This window comes from Centruroides vittatus, unplaced genomic scaffold (assembly GCF_030686945.1).
Source record: "Centruroides vittatus isolate TY-2023 unplaced genomic scaffold, ASM3068694v2 contig_2104, whole genome shotgun sequence".
Taxonomy (NCBI): domain Eukaryota; kingdom Metazoa; phylum Arthropoda; class Arachnida; order Scorpiones; family Buthidae; genus Centruroides; species Centruroides vittatus.
In genome coordinates this window covers 1,008,846-1,024,812 of record NW_027121305.1, presented here as the reverse complement: position 1 = coordinate 1,024,812, position 15,967 = coordinate 1,008,846, and the positions used below count along the sequence as shown (strand labels likewise).

At 32.3% G+C, this 15,967-nt stretch overlaps 1 protein-coding gene across 3 annotated transcripts in view; it reads left to right on the top strand.

Annotated features, from left to right (window-relative positions):
- Positions 1-14,967, top strand: part of LOC136970678 (NPC intracellular cholesterol transporter 1-like) — a 152,753-nt gene extending 137,786 nt beyond the window's left edge. For all 3 annotated transcript variants that reach the window (XM_067265139.1, XM_067265140.1, XM_067265138.1), the window contains exons 19-25: positions 377-494; positions 2,510-2,562; positions 6,005-6,146; positions 8,921-9,152; positions 9,914-10,027; positions 11,424-11,586; positions 14,761-14,967. In XM_067265139.1, the coding sequence (XP_067121240.1) occupies positions 377-494; positions 2,510-2,562; positions 6,005-6,146; positions 8,921-9,152; positions 9,914-10,027; positions 11,424-11,586; positions 14,761-14,837 (899 nt within the window). In that variant the 3' untranslated portion in view covers positions 14,838-14,967. The remainder of the gene's footprint in view (positions 1-376; positions 495-2,509; positions 2,563-6,004; positions 6,147-8,920; positions 9,153-9,913; positions 10,028-11,423; positions 11,587-14,760) is intronic.
- The last annotated feature ends 1,000 nt before the right edge of the window (positions 14,968-15,967 follow it).

Sequence of the window (15,967 nt, the reverse complement as noted above, 5' to 3'; positions counted from 1 at the left end):
TTAATTTCTCATTACTGGACAGAACTCGAGTTCTTGTGATGTGTTCAGAATTATCGGTGCGCCTTCAAAATTATATTAATAAAAAAGAAAAATAATTATTGATGAAATTATTTCGTCTGTCCCATTAAAATCAGTATCGAAAAGATTCCTATTCACAGTTTATATTTTAGTTTTTAATTAAAAAATTATTGATTTCAGCAACTTTAGAAAGGTTTTAAGAATATAATCTTCTGTACTCGTGTTTTATATTCAAATTGTAAATATGATCTGAAGATGAAACATTATCAAAACTGTCCATTTTTCTTTGTATTAAAGACAATATTTGTAATAATTAGTTTCTGGTATGTTAGTTAATTTTTTTTTCTTGTTCAAATAGCCGATTGCGTTAGCTGCAATATCGTAAATTCGACAACGAATCGTCCCAGGCCTGCAAACTTCACAGAGTACGTGAGACACTTTCTTGAAGAAGAACCGTCGTCGTCGTGTCCGAAAGGGTAGGTGATATAAATTATATATATAAAAAGAGAGAGATTAAAAATTTTTTATAGAATTAATAAGTAATTAATATGCAAGGTTTGAAAATAGATTTTTATAATTAATTTCCTCTTACGGATTTGGTGTCATAAATTAAGATCCTCCTCCTGAAATAAACTTAACAGAAATAAATTATATTAATAATAAAATTGTAGACAGTCTGTCCAAAAGGGACCACCATTTATTATTTCTGTGTTCCAGTGACCTTTCTTTGTAGGCTACTTGTCTTTCTTCAAATTACATTTTCCAGTAACACCCCCGACGAAGGTATGATGGATGCAAGCAAGACATCTGTATGTCACCAGTTCCTTTTCCGGAAATTACTTGTAATTTTAATTGGATATATTTTGTTTCTTAAAAGGGCTTTTTTAACGTTTGGCAACAAGTAGCCTGCAAAGAAAGGTCAGTTGCCAAGAATGTGTATCGTCTGGAACACAGAAAAAATAAATGGTGATTCCTTTTGGGCAGACTTCGTCTTCAATTTTATTTAAAAAAAAATCTCCATCGGATGAAAATTTACAGAGAAATAAATTATATATATTACAGTGTATATTTTGTACAGCACTTAAATATGACATTTTGTACAGTTATAAATAGAAATAGTAATGATTAAACAATTGCTAAAATTCTGGTTACTGAGCAGATAACAGTTAATGTCACCTTAGGTGCCAAGATGACGGCTCGTCTCTGATTCCAGCAAGGAAACAGTGGGACGCACGTTCTAACCTAACCTAACCTATTCTAATAATTTGGTTGCTAATAATTATGGTAATTTATTAGAATAGGTTAGGTTAGGTTAGAACATGCGTCCCAGTGTATCCTTGCTGGAATCAGAGACGAGCCACCATCTTGGCACCTAGGGTAACATTAACCCAGATAACTTAATTGGAAATATTTTTGACTACATCTTTTGGCTTATGGAATAAGTGATTTTGAGTTGTTTTAAATTTAAAAACTACAAATTCGAATTGGAAAAAATAAAATTAAATAAAGTAAAATAGAGATAAATATACAGTTTATTTTATTTTATTTTATATATTTATTTATCTAAGTTTAGCTTTTATAACATTGATAAGATGAGAGAAATTGCACTTAGATGCTAACCAAACCCATGTGGAGTCTGAGGTATAAGCATTGTGTTCATTTATTATTTTTACAGCTTGTTTCCAAATTTACTTTGGAAATATTTCTGGTTTCTGATACTTTATTTTATAAGAAGCCAAACAATTGCCGTATTGAATCGGGCTATTTTACCGCTACTATTAATAATTAATTTGGTACTAGAGTTAGGCGTTAAGCACCATCTCTTATTAACTTTAATACTTATTCTAAATTATAATTAAATTAATATTTTATTAAATAATTCTGGAAGAAAAGAATTGGCCCAGAGTTGGACTCGAACCTGCAACTCTCTCTAAGTGTGCAGATGCATTGCCAATTACTCTATCTGGACCTTTGTTCGACTTTTCGCTTCTTGATGTATTTAATTTTAGATGTAACCAAATTATTAATGGTAGCAGTAAAATAATCCGATTCAATAAGGCAATTATTTGGCTTCTTATTAATAAACATTTGGTGATAGACTGCATTATACTGGTCTTCAGATGAGGCGCAGACTGTTACAGCCCAGACATGTTTTTTTTACAGTAATTTGTGTAACACTGCATCACTTGTTCTTGAGGTCTAATAGAACATTCTAATTGGAATGTTGATGCTGGATTATGTATCTAAAACATTTGAATAAACTGCCAAATCAAAAAAACATTGTACAATAAAGACAATTTGATACATACAAAGTACAACTTAATATTTATTTATTCAAATAGTTAGTTAAATGTCTGAAAAATGAAAAAAATCTGCATAATTTTTTCATAAAAGAACAATATTATTATTGTTATTATTACTGGTATTATTATTTACTAATATAATAAAAAGAAAATGTTAATTTTACAAGATATTTAATTTAAATTTTCAGAGGAAAAGCTTCATACGAAACTGCTGTACAGTTAAATGGAAACGAAATCGGAGGTAACAAAGAACTTAATTTTTATTACTTGTCTTGTATAATTTATATAATTACCGTATATCTCGGCGGATAAGACGACCTTCAGATAAGGCAATGTATAAATTTTCGTCGAAGTTTTATAGTTTTAGCATATATCTGTCCTACAAGACGACCCCCAAACTATCAATGGCCTATGAATTTAGTTTAGATCAGCAATCATTATTTGAATAATAATACTGTATAGCATATATGGAATTGTGTCCTATTTGTAATTTTTCGAATAAACAAATTTTATTTTTTTGCATCTGGCGATTTTTGCAAACATTCGCACTAATTCGGGCATTCGTGTAATGACCTTAACTATTTACAAAAAAATCCTATGGGCTATTCTGTTTTGTGCACATAACCTACTGTCTTCTAGTAAATAATTATGATTTGTCTGTCTTTTTATAATGGTTTTAATTTATATAAATTTCAATTTAATTTTTTTGTATCTGTCCTATAAGACGACCCCGGATTTTCGGGGCCATTTTTTACGGTTCAACTAGCATCTTATCCGCCGAGATATACGGTATTTTTACTTAAAACTGGGGATGCAGCATATCTGATCGTGCAACTGTGAGGTTCTGGGGAAATTAAAGCGGTCTCAAGAAATTTGCAATAGAAAAAATTATCTTTGGTAGCCGCGGGAATATGGAATATTGTATTGGCTAAGCCAGAGATATTAATTGGGAAAGTTTTTCAAAAGGTGGTGAATCTTGTATTCTAATTCTCATTCTATTCTCGTAGCAACTGATGCTCTATCAATCCAGATCAAAAATGTTTTTATCCTTAAATTGATTTGCTGGAATTAAGAAAGATGGTTTCGTTCTGTTAAAACATCATAAAAATATGGTGACAATCATGTTTGAAGAGATTTAAAAAAGTGCTTGTCTTGATATTCAAATTTTCTTGATTTCAGAGGTAATTATGTTGAAAAGTAGGTAAATATATGAATAAACTCGCATCAATAATGGAATGTTTAAAATGTTTTCTGTGTTCTTTACAATCAATTGAAGCTTTCAAATGTATTTTACCTCATATATAATCAAAACTACTGTATTTTCATGTATTTAACTTAATTTGTGTGTTATAAATTATACTATTTTACACGATAGAAAATAGGATGACTTCCGGGGGTCGGGTAGGTTGTAAGATCGGGAGTGTACTATATTGTTTGGTTAATGTTACCCTAGGTCACAAAATGGCGGCAGCTGGATTTTTTCCCTACGTTGGAGACTGCGACGGGGAAAAAATTTTTCCCTCGATTCAAGATGGCCACGTAACTGGCCGCCATCTTGAATAGCTCGACAATATACGCGGATTTTAACCGAAATGTAACAAATTAAAAAAAGCGAAAAAGTAATTTTTTACTTACTTTCCGATGAACGTTGGCTACTTCTTCCTTTCTTTCTTTCCTGTCCGATCCAAGTTTTTCCCGGTTTCGCTAACCTCCAGATTTTCTTTCGGTGCATTTCTTTTCTTCCCTGTTCTTTTTCCTTCGGCCGCTGTTTTATTGGTCGATTGACGTTTTCCTTCTTTTGATGTGGAAGCACTTTCCTGCTTTTTGACATCTTTCCCTTCTTCTTGTTTCTTGTTTCCTTTCTGTTTCGTAATCGCCGCGGGCGCCGAAGGAACAGTTTAGGGCTCGCGCCAAATCGGCACTTTTCCACTGCCAGGATATATGTTGCGTAAGTGTTGAGCAAAAATTTGAAATCTCTCGCCTGGTTTCCTGGAGGGCCAATTCAAGAATTTCTTATACATAAACAAGTACATGTACGAGTCAGATAGATCACTAGTATAGTGTTTTGGCAGGTGTTTCTTGTTTTTTAAATAGCCCCAGAGCCGTTCGATATTCTGAGTATGATCTCCTGTTTTGGGATCGACGAAATTTTTCGAATGATTTACTGTTCTATGTTCGACTGCTACCCCTTCGATGTCGTCAATATGCATGTATCCTTTCCATTCGTCCGTTATTATAGTGCTGCCTGAATTTACGTATTTATACACGATCCAATTCAAAGTATTTTCTGATCTGTCGTTAACCTGACATACGAAGCAATTCTTGTCTTCCCGGCAGATTCCGCCAACCACCCATTTCGTGCTCTTTAATATACGCCCTCTCTCGTACTTTCTCTTACATATGACAGTCTCGTCAATCTCCACTGTTTTATTTGGCCCTCCGATTTTAAATGATGACATATTACTCATAGCAATAAGCATTACCAACCTTATATGATTGGACCAATCGACACCCGCCTTTCTAGATATGCCTGCCGCAATCGCAGAGGTCATCGCAGTACACTCCAGACAAAGATAGTTCCATATAAACGACAGAATGCTACCCCAGGAAATGCGACCAAATTTACTTTTAAATGTACCTTCGAAGGCTGAAGTCATTGTACGGCACTTCGTGCATCGCAGGAAACAGCTTTCTCTATTACTCCGGTAGTATAATTTGCATAGGGAATCACAATAAATGCAAATGGCCTCGGTCGGCTGTATTCCTAATTTCGCAGCAAATTTAAATGCGCTATCGATAAGAGGAGGTACACCTAACTCCAAAAATTCGCCTTCCATCAACTTGTAAAAATCACGGCAAGTGCATTTCGACCAAAATTCGTCGTTGGAAAGCAAATCGACTAAATCACTCATTTCCGAACAATTTGTAATAAACTAAAAGAGGGGAGGTTGGGATGTAGGTAAAAAAAAAACAAAGCCTTTCCTTAATTTCTAATTACAGGTTTTTCTAACGCTTAGCGAAATATTGCAATAAAAGAAATAGGAATACTTACAAATACAGGAAGTAATAATAACAAATATTAACGGCTAATAGTTACTGCGAAACCGATAAATCGTTATGAAAAGAAATACGACTGTTCAACCGAACTGCAACACAGCAGCAGGCGTTTCCAACTGGTAGGCAATTTGCATAAAATTGAATAGATCACAGATGTCACAGATTGAATATGTCACAGATCAAGCATTTGCATATTCGTTCGTAAAACCACTACGAATTACCCGCCGATATTACTCTCGCACGACGTCACGAAAAGGCTCCCTCTACCGTCCCAAATTTACACACACGAAAGTCGCCGTTTTGAGGTTACAGGACAGTCGCCAACGTCGAACTCAGGTATGAAATCGAACAGGGAAAAATTCTCCAAGGCATCGACGTCACGACTATAGGGAAAAAGTTTTTCCCCACCGCGGTCGCCATGATGGGGAAAAAATCCAGCCGCCGCCATTTTGTGACCTAGGGTAACATTAACCTATTGTTTAAAATAAAATTATAATTTCAATGACTTATAATTAATAAATATACATTAATTTAAATGTTATTGCTATATAATATTTGTTAGATTAAAAATTCTGAAATTATAGAAAATTGAGATTTTTTTTTTCCTATCGAATCTTTAATCGTAGCAACCTCGTTCATGACTTATTACTCTGCGCTGAAGAATTCGTCAGATTTTACAGAAGCTCTGAAGTGGAGCCGTGACATAACTCGGAATATCACGACCACTTTAAAGGGTTATAATGTAGATGCCGAAATATTTCCCTACAGGTAATTTTTGTATTGTTTTGATTCTTATTTTGATTGTTATTAATTGAATGTCAATTATTCTATAGTTTCATTTTTAAATTAATTTCAAGCATCTATAGTTACAATTTACATTCTTCTAGTTATTACACAGTCGTACAGTACATGTCAATAATTAAGCTTATTTATAATAATTGTAAATGAGTAAATACTTTTTGGCAAGGAGTTAGCTTTCTCTTAACAGAAATATTTTGAATGTTTTCTTCTATTATCCGTGTCTCTATACAAGCATGTTTTGTCTAGCTTGTGACAAGATAAATCTTTCAAAAGTAAATAAAAATATACAAATAATCACAATATTAATGTTAATAAATAGAAACATGTATATAAATAGAAACATATACATGTATATGTAATAGAACAATGTCTATTATTTTGTCTACATAGACAGATAGTCAAGATACCAGTATATTATTATAGAAGTATAAGTTCATATTCAATCTATATTCTAATCATTTGTCATCAATAGTACAGGTTGGAAGGTGGGTTGGGGTCGGGTCCATCTATAACGAATATCTGATGCCATATTTTTCGGTCGGAGTTTGCAGGAATATTTCCAACACAATCTGGCACACTGTAAACCTGTTGTTTAATCTGAACATTAAAGTATTTATACCTAATGAATGAATCTGAATATTTGCAAGCATACTTTAATGAGCAAACGTGAACACAAATTAATTGGGAAGAGTGTAAAAGAACACAAACAAATGATCGACCAAATATTATTCATCATCAGGTATCCAATAATTAGTGCTAGTTTAGCTTTTACATGAAAACTGAGTACTATAATAACAACAGCCACCGTTGCTTGCAATTATCATCGTTGTTTATGAATGAATTAGTGAAGAAGTTAACTGCTTACTTTTCCAAGCACTGCTTTTTCTTCTTGGTTAACCTGAAGAATGGGCAGAAGTATTCTGTAGCACAGAAAAACTTCCTGCTTTACTAATAAATGACAAAATTATTATTCCAATGTAGAGTTTCAATCAAGATACATTCATATAAAAACACGAATTGCCTATTAAAACATAATCTGTACTTTACAAACACGAACAACTATTAATAAGCACTTTCTAACAAGCATCATTTTTGCTATTTAAGTTTGTGTTCATTTATTAAAGTACGTTTGAATTTATCTATCTGTAGAGAATAATTTAATCAAAATTATTCAAATTTATAATTATGAAATGAATTTTGCACATTATTTACTTGTAGAATTCCATTAGACTATGTTAAAGAATAATGCAAATCATCAATTTTATAAGATTTTTAAAATACAGTCAACTCCACATAAGTCGACACCCGGATAACTCGTCACTGTAGGTTAATTAGTCGGCTTTCTGTGGTCCCGGCCGACTTACATAGGCAATAATGTTATTAATGTTAAACGATGTCGAGTAAACAGAGCTTTTTAACTCGTCACCACTGAATAAATCAACATACTTTTTCTGTTTCATACTTTTTAGAATTCTGATAAGTCAACCCCCCTGAAAAATGAGTTCACACTGTACAATAAGCTGTATGGTGTGAACTCATTTTTCAGGGGGGTTGACTTATCAGAATTCTAAAAAGTATGTTGATTTATTCAGTGGTGACGAGTTAAAAAGCTCTGTTTACTCGACATCGTTTAACATTAATAACATTATTGCCTATGTAAGTCGGCCGGGATCACAGAAAGCTGACTAATTAACCTACGGTGACGAGTTATCCGGGTGTCGACTTATGCGGAGTCGACTGTATTTATAATAATTAACTAAAATTCCAAATCAATTTAGTATGAAATCTATTAATTAATATGTAGATTTCATACTAAATCTATAAATGAATTTCTGACTATTAAATAAAACATTTAATACCAGAAATTACAGGCTACCTTTGCATTATAATGGCTAGAAATTAAAGGTTATTTTTATTCTTTATGGTGAAAGGCATGCAGCTTTGCCTGCAATTTCCATTTTTAGTTGCTATAACAGCAAACCATAACTAGAAAATGTGAATATTTTTTCCCGTGTTTTGATGTTTAAAATTTTAATATTTCCATAAAAATGAAAATTTAATGATTTATGACATATCCTCAATCTGAGGTTAGGATTCTATTTGAGATGTGACACAATGAGTTATGGTAACTTCATGATAAGTAACAAAAGTTAAGGAAATGGGCTCTCTGTATTCTCTTATCTTGTTGATGATAAAAGGATCTTTGTTTGTGCTCTTCGTGGATTTGATAAGGCATGTGATGGGCTGGTTGGGTAGCAAGGGATGGGTCTTAACATATCTTCATCAGACTGTTTGTGAAAATTCAAGGCTCTGGTCTGGATTTTAATTAGAATTACACTAGAGTGGTAAATGCCACACTCTAGTTATCTTAGCCATCTGATAGTCAGAAAGTATTGATTATAATTTAAAAGTTTAAGCGATAACATTTAAAACTTTTCATATTTTTGTGTGTGTAACCTGTGTAATCATATATATCCTTCAGAAAAATTGCTAGAATGAATAAAACCCTCGTGTAACCTGTACTGCCACACCTTTGGAAGCAATCATTTCATACATCTGTGTTTGTAATTACAATTTGAAATTGGCCTATAAGCAGCATCCCCTTTCGAATTCTCTTTTAAACACAGGTAACCTGTGGGTAATCTACACAAAAATATGGTAGTTTTGAATAGTAATTGACAAAATTTTAATTTTAAATAATTAAATATAACCTTTATTATCATTTATTTATTTTTTAATAGCATATTTCACGTATTTTACGAACAATACCTTACCATGTGGAAAGACACGATACAGAATTTAGCGATATCTATGATAGATATATTTCTAGTCACGTTCATTCTTCTCGGATTGGATATTTATTCGGCTTTAACAGTAATACTCACAATTTTTATGATTTTACTAAATCTCATGGGAATAATGTTTTGGTGGAACATATCATTGAATGCCGTCTCATTAGTCAACTTGGTAATGGTATGTAAAGATATTTTCTGTTTATTAGCAATAAGTAAGTGATCTTTTATAAAATATTAATATCATTTCAATCACTTAACGTTGGGCATTTTTACAGTGTAACAATATTGATTTCTTTTAGAAATGTAGAATAGCAGTATCGAAGATTATTTTTGGATTGCTCCAGAAAATAATTAGCTTACAAACGCTTTTAATGAATATAAAAATATTATTTAAGAGAAAATAAAGTCTTGTTATATATTTTTAAACAAATTAAGTTATTTATAAATAACTTAGACATTGAATAGACTTGTGAATTTCCCAAACTGCCTTTATCGGGCTACATGTAATTTCTACCTAGCCCAGTTCCTTAATACTAGTATTATTTGCCTATAGCTAAGCAGCTTTTGCATGTATTTTTAATCTAAATATTTTATTGATAAATTTTAATTGTAAAAAGTTCCTTTAAACTTCTCTTTCTCTAATAAATAAGTGTGAATTCTAATTTTACTGTATTCTTGTTAAAGAGAGTAAAGAAAACTTGGTGCAGAGTACCAAAAAGTTCAGTATAGCGTAAATACACTAAATAATTTTTCTAAGTGGTCTGTGCTAAAATGGGGGTGTATCTTATATGCCGTAATATATGATAACTCCAAGTTTGTGTGAGTTATAAATATATGAACGATTGTTTTCTATGTCTGTATTTTTGTTTATTTTATATATAACATAACAATGAAACTAACTTAAAAATTTACAACTAAAATTACAATTCTTATTTATAGGCCATCGGAATCTCAGTAGAATTTTGTTCTCACATTGTTCGGGCATATGCCGTCAGTAACAAAGAGTCGAAAAAAGCAAGAGCGGAAAGTGCGCTAGCGGAGATGGGAAGTTCGGTGAGTAAACTTAACAGTAAAATATATTTTTAAGTTAAGCATGCTGTAGTGCACTACTAATGAAATTATATTTTACATTACAATACAATATAATGTTTTTTGCTCTCCCATATAAAGATTTTTGTCAAAGTATTTGTTTGAAAATGAAATCTAATTTATAGAAAAATATTGTAAAATTTTCTTTAGTTCCCGGCTTTACTGACAAAAGGATTACAATATTTTATAATTGTCTGTTTGTTGGTAAAATTTTTCATCTAACGTTGGCACTCACTCTTCGGATATGTGCATGCAAAACATTTAAAATGGTAAATTCTTTGTTGTCGAGAGAACAAACGGTAAACGTATTGTCGTTGAAGAAACCTACGAATGGATTTGTTGATTATTTAATTATTCATAGTTATAGATTTTTTTTGCCATGCCCCACCTAAGCGTCTCTAAAGTCCCGATGCTCCATGCCCCATAACATATAATTCTTATCATTTAGAAAGTGAATTCCTATTTATGTGGAGAAAGCCTAAAAGGTCATCATTAACATGGTTTAAACAAGCATCCAAAGAACATGGCATTTACGAAAGACTCGACAATAATAACTGTGTGCACACTAAAGACATTTTTACTTTATTCTAAGATAACCAGACTTATCGACATAAAATCAAGCCACTTAACTTGCTCAAAGTAACAATGGAGAGGTAAGGAATAAAGGTTATCTTAAAAGAAAAGACATTGAGAAGACGGTGGCACGAAAAGAGGGAAATTTAAAAAACATTCTTTGCTTAATTTACGAATAATATATAAGAACAATTGTCAGGCTTTCAAATTCACCGCTAATAACCCACTCTCAAAGTCAAATTTCCCCCCTCGAGATGTGTGCCTTACATTGGGAACAATGGATTTAGCGATATATTAACGATCTACCTCAGTGGTTCCCAGTTGGCATGCCACAAACTTTATAGATGTACTATAAAATTTAAAAAAGAAAATTATTTTAAAATGCTAATTATTGTATATACTTTTTAATATTTATATAACAAACTCCAGATCTTCGGTGTCACATTTTATTTACGTACACAAGGATGATTTGCGGCACCGACTGACTGGCATCCCACAAAAAATTTTGCAGCGTTAGATTGGAAAGGTTGCAGACCACCGATTTAGATCAGCCACCACTGCTCGAATACCCAAATTATTTAACTGCCATAATTATAAAATTTTGTTTTTCTTATTAAATATTTAAGGTTTTGTTTGTTCGACAAATTATTTGTTTGAATATCATTTATCAATGAACTCGACAAAGTTTTCCTAGAAATTGAAAATTTTAGTCTGCTTTTGATTAATGCAATATGTTGATTTCAGACATACAATATACGTAATTTAACATTTTGTTTTATATTACCAGGTGTTATCTGGAATAACTTTGACTAAATTTGGAGGCATTATCGTTCTCTATTTTGCCAAGTCGCAAATATTTAAAATTTTTTACTTTCGGATGTATCTGGGAATAGTGTTGATCGGCGCTTCTCACGGGCTCATTTTTCTCCCAGTTTTTCTAAGTATATTTGGTAAGTATTTGGTATGTTTTATAGATGATTTTTACTTTTATGATTTGTCAATCAAACTGCAATTTCTCTTAGATTTAGCATTGTAAATTTAATTGTTCCTAGAAATGATTTTATTATTCGATACAGTATTATATGAAAGGAAATATATTTAAAATCTAATGGAATATTTTATTTATTTAAAGATATACAGAAAGTCTCTCGTATCTGGGAAGAAATAAAAAATAAAAAGCAGAACAATGATTAACATCATAGATATAATCTCATAGCAAAAATTATATTTGAAAGATTTTCCAGATCGTAGACAGAATGTAGAACAATTTGCATTTTCTGCGATAAGATTGCAATGAATGGTATAACAGAATTAATCTGTGGGAAGTACAGTGGACCCCCGATATAACGCGCGTGTCGGGCGGAAAACAACACCCGCGTTATAAGGTGAACCGCGTTATACCGAGCGGCACAGTGTAACGCGGTTCACCTCTTTACTTTAGCAATAATGTCAAGCTTTTCTTTCACACTGTAATTTTTTTTTTTACTCATCATGCATACAATAATTAAACACTATTCAAAATACATTCAGGAACTCAATACACACACAATTACTCAATACGCAGTAACAATGAAATGCACTACTCGCTAACGCCGCACGGACCTGTATAAACGTGTTTGAGCTTATCGCGTCACAAACATTGCCTGCGCTATAACCGAGTGCGCGGTATAGTGAGCAGCGCTATAACAAAGGTCCACTGTATCTATAATAAAATTATTTATGTAATTTGTGAAAGTGGATGTATGTTATGTATTATTATTGCAGAGATATCAAATATTTAGTTAAATAAAATTTTCAGTGTAGTAAATAACATAATATACATTCTCCTTTTGATTATCGGAAGTATACAGAAACATCTTTCAAGCTTTTCGATCATCCTGTGAAAAGAGAACTAAATAGATTTTTAAAAGAATTATTGTTTTAAAATGTTTGAATTTGAAACAAAAACTAAAACTACAGAATCTTTAAACTTTTTTAGTCAAATATAAATCCTTCTGAAGCTGTAAAGTTGCTTCAAAACATTACGAAAATGTCAAACTTTCTTGCTTCCGCAGTAAGTAGCGAACTGCAAAACAATCTGTAAGGCATTTGGTGTTTTATTTTTAATATCGTCCTAAAGCCAGAATTTGAATTTATTTATTCTGTTAAAAAACAAAAATGGCTGACGAATTTACACATTAAAAAATTATATAAGAAAGACTAAAATGTCTTCATTTTCGCCACGTCGAGTCGCCGGGAACGGTAGTCTTCCATTGACTGTAATAAAAGATCGTCTCTGAAATGGAAGACTGTTTTTTGTGATTCGACGTAGTGAAAATGAAGACATTTTAGTCTTTTCTGCGTATTTTTAAAAATTTATTTCGTCTTCTTCCATTCTTATTTTATAGAAGAAAATTTTAAAGCTTGGTCTACTTTTTAACAGTAACCATGTCAAAAGTAGAATATTGAGTACGAAATGTATAACAGAATTTGTAAAAATAGTAGACATACATTGCCAAATTTGAGTTCCGTTTATTGAGGATTACTTGAATAATACTGTCAAAAATATCTTAATTTATTTCTGTTGATGAAATCAATGATATTTCTTTGTAATTATTACTGTTACTGCTTGCCATAATTTTATTTTTTAAGAATTTTACTTGTTTGCTTTCTCTCTTGAAACAGACTACTCCATTTTACATTGAAACATATAATTCCTTGCTATAGTTTGAGGCGTCACTCGTAAATAGCTTTATATTAAGTTTTTTTTTTTTTTTTAGATGTTTGTCTCATTTTCAGATCAATCAAACTTATTCTGAATTTTAAATTGCTTTTGGAACATGGAATGCTTTCACTTTTAAATTGTTGTCATGCGTGATTAAATCGCATTTGTGTGATGTGGTGGTCTTGAACAGCATTTCGATTAATAGATTTAATTATTTAAATCGTGGTGCAGTGTGATTTGTTTTGAATGAAGCTTCTGTACTGTTTCTTCTCTCCTCGTTATCTTTCTGTGAAATTGGCTCTCTTCTTGTCTTTTAGTGAGACTGGAGTTGCCCGTCCTTATGTTGCTATGTTTAAAATCTGGAACACACACAATGTGCACTTTCTTCCATCTCACTCTTTTGTTTTTGTTTATGATTATCTTGTTAGAGAGAGCGACCGTAATCCTTCCCCTTTGGGGATCCTCCTGCTGCTGCTTCTTAATTATGCCTGCTAACTGCCTGTATAATGCTTTGTTGCCCCTGAATTCTCATACTTGTATATGATAAATGCTGCTCAACCATCCTGGCTCTAAGGGTTCTTTCAAATTTTTGATCTTATCGTATACTGAAGGTTTCCTGGTTACAATAAACTTATCCTCTGCTCTATTGAGATGTGGTCTAAGCACTTTCGTGGTGTTAGTCCCCGTAACCTCGATTAACTTTGTCTCCTGCGTTCCTTTGATCTCCATTCCTGGCTGTTTTCTTCTCTGCACACTCTTCATTAAATTCTTTAATAACCTGGGTGGCAAATAGCGAATTCTCTCGATCGTTTTAATGATACCGATTTCAGTCTCACGAGATCACTCGTGGACAAGTATAACTGGACTCCGAGAAGGAATCCAAAGGTTTCCACTTTATACCAGAACAGATCTCTGAAATGGATGTAGGAGGAAACCACAATGGATTTTCTATACACCAAGATGAACCTTTTGTCTTTATGCATAGGGTCATTTCGAGGTAGTTCACATTTCTGTCGTCAAATTCATCAATTTCCAGAGTCACTCCCCATCACTTCTGCCGGATTTTGGTTCACGTTCAGTACAAATGCCCTATAGCTGTCTTTGTTCTTCTGCACTATCAAGATGTCATTGGTATAACTGAATATCAAAAATATATCCCTCTCGTACCTCGTCACGATCTCAATTGCTGTCATTCCTACAGTCGATTAGGCAAGCTTAGCAGTAATATGAATACTTAGTCTATGAGAATTATATTTATGCCTGTTAATGTTCTCATAACAATGTTTGCATTTGTTTTCATAAGTGAGAGGGTTGTACAGAGCCATTTTTAATCACATTAAATGCTTATTTTTAGCATTTGATTCTTTTTTTAATGGTGTGAGATGTATATTTAAGATTTTTAAACTTTGTTTACTTTTAGGTAAACCAGTGAACAAGGCCTTATTAAACAATGGAGAGAGGAGTGAAGATAAGTTCAGCAGCGAAGAGAAACTATGATTAAAGTTTTTAAAGTTTCATTTAAATTTTATGTAAAAAGAAAAAAAAATTATATTCGGTCATAAGTTGCGGCTTGTAGTATTGCATTCGGGCGGAATATTTTAAAATAAACTCTTGTGATTTTTCTTTACTTTGTTTTTCTGTCCTGACGTAATTAAGTCGGCACGTTAATGGCCATCTAAAACAAACGATGCTATTAATTTTGAGAAATTTCAAGTAAACTTCAAGTTAATAGTGAAGGGAGGGAACGATGGTTACTTATTTTTGTCACTAGAATATAAATTAGGAAATCATTTTTGAATAAGAAGCAGCTTATTCCGAAGGAAGTTTAATCTATAGAACTAGAAGTCTAAATTTGATATTATTGAGCTTTTGCAACAAAAATTAGTCTCAACAGATCTCATTTGCATGCTGATATTGAGAGAGTTTTTCACTGCGCACCTTTTATTTTCATTTTCCTTATCAAAGTTCTTCCATGCAGAGGGAGCACAGATATAATATTGCCATGTTAGTAGTAACTGCAGTCGTGAACTCTTTGCAGTTACGGTAGTAATTATTGCCAATATATTGTAACGGTATTTTGGACAAACATGCACGAGATTTGCTGTTCTTATCGTGTAGATGGTGACAAGACCCGTGATTTAATTCAGATAAAAATAACCCTAGTTGTACTTAAAATAGCATAAAATATCAATTTTCCAATCCACTCTCTAAAAGAATGAATAGATTATTCTTTTGTTTTTACGAATTCCAGATTTAAACCTATTACTTGAGGTGCCAAAAACTGAAGAACCTTTTGTGCAAATATATAGCAATTATTCAATTGTGTATTATTCTTTATAATAGAGTATCATATAAAGGGAGAGTTAAGGGGCCCATTTCTCTCGTCCTATTTCTACTAACTTTCAAGGCAAATCGATATTTTGTAACCTCCCCAAGTATTCGACAAGTAAGCTCCAAAGGAAAGGAATTTGCCATCGAAAAGTCGTCAACAAAGAAGAAAGTAAATTTATTGGTAAGTTAATTTTATTTGTTTTTCATTTATTTCTAACACCCATTAACTCCGTGATTTATTTATTAGAAAACATCAAGATTGCTTTTATGTCTCAGGTTATACACGAAGAGACTAA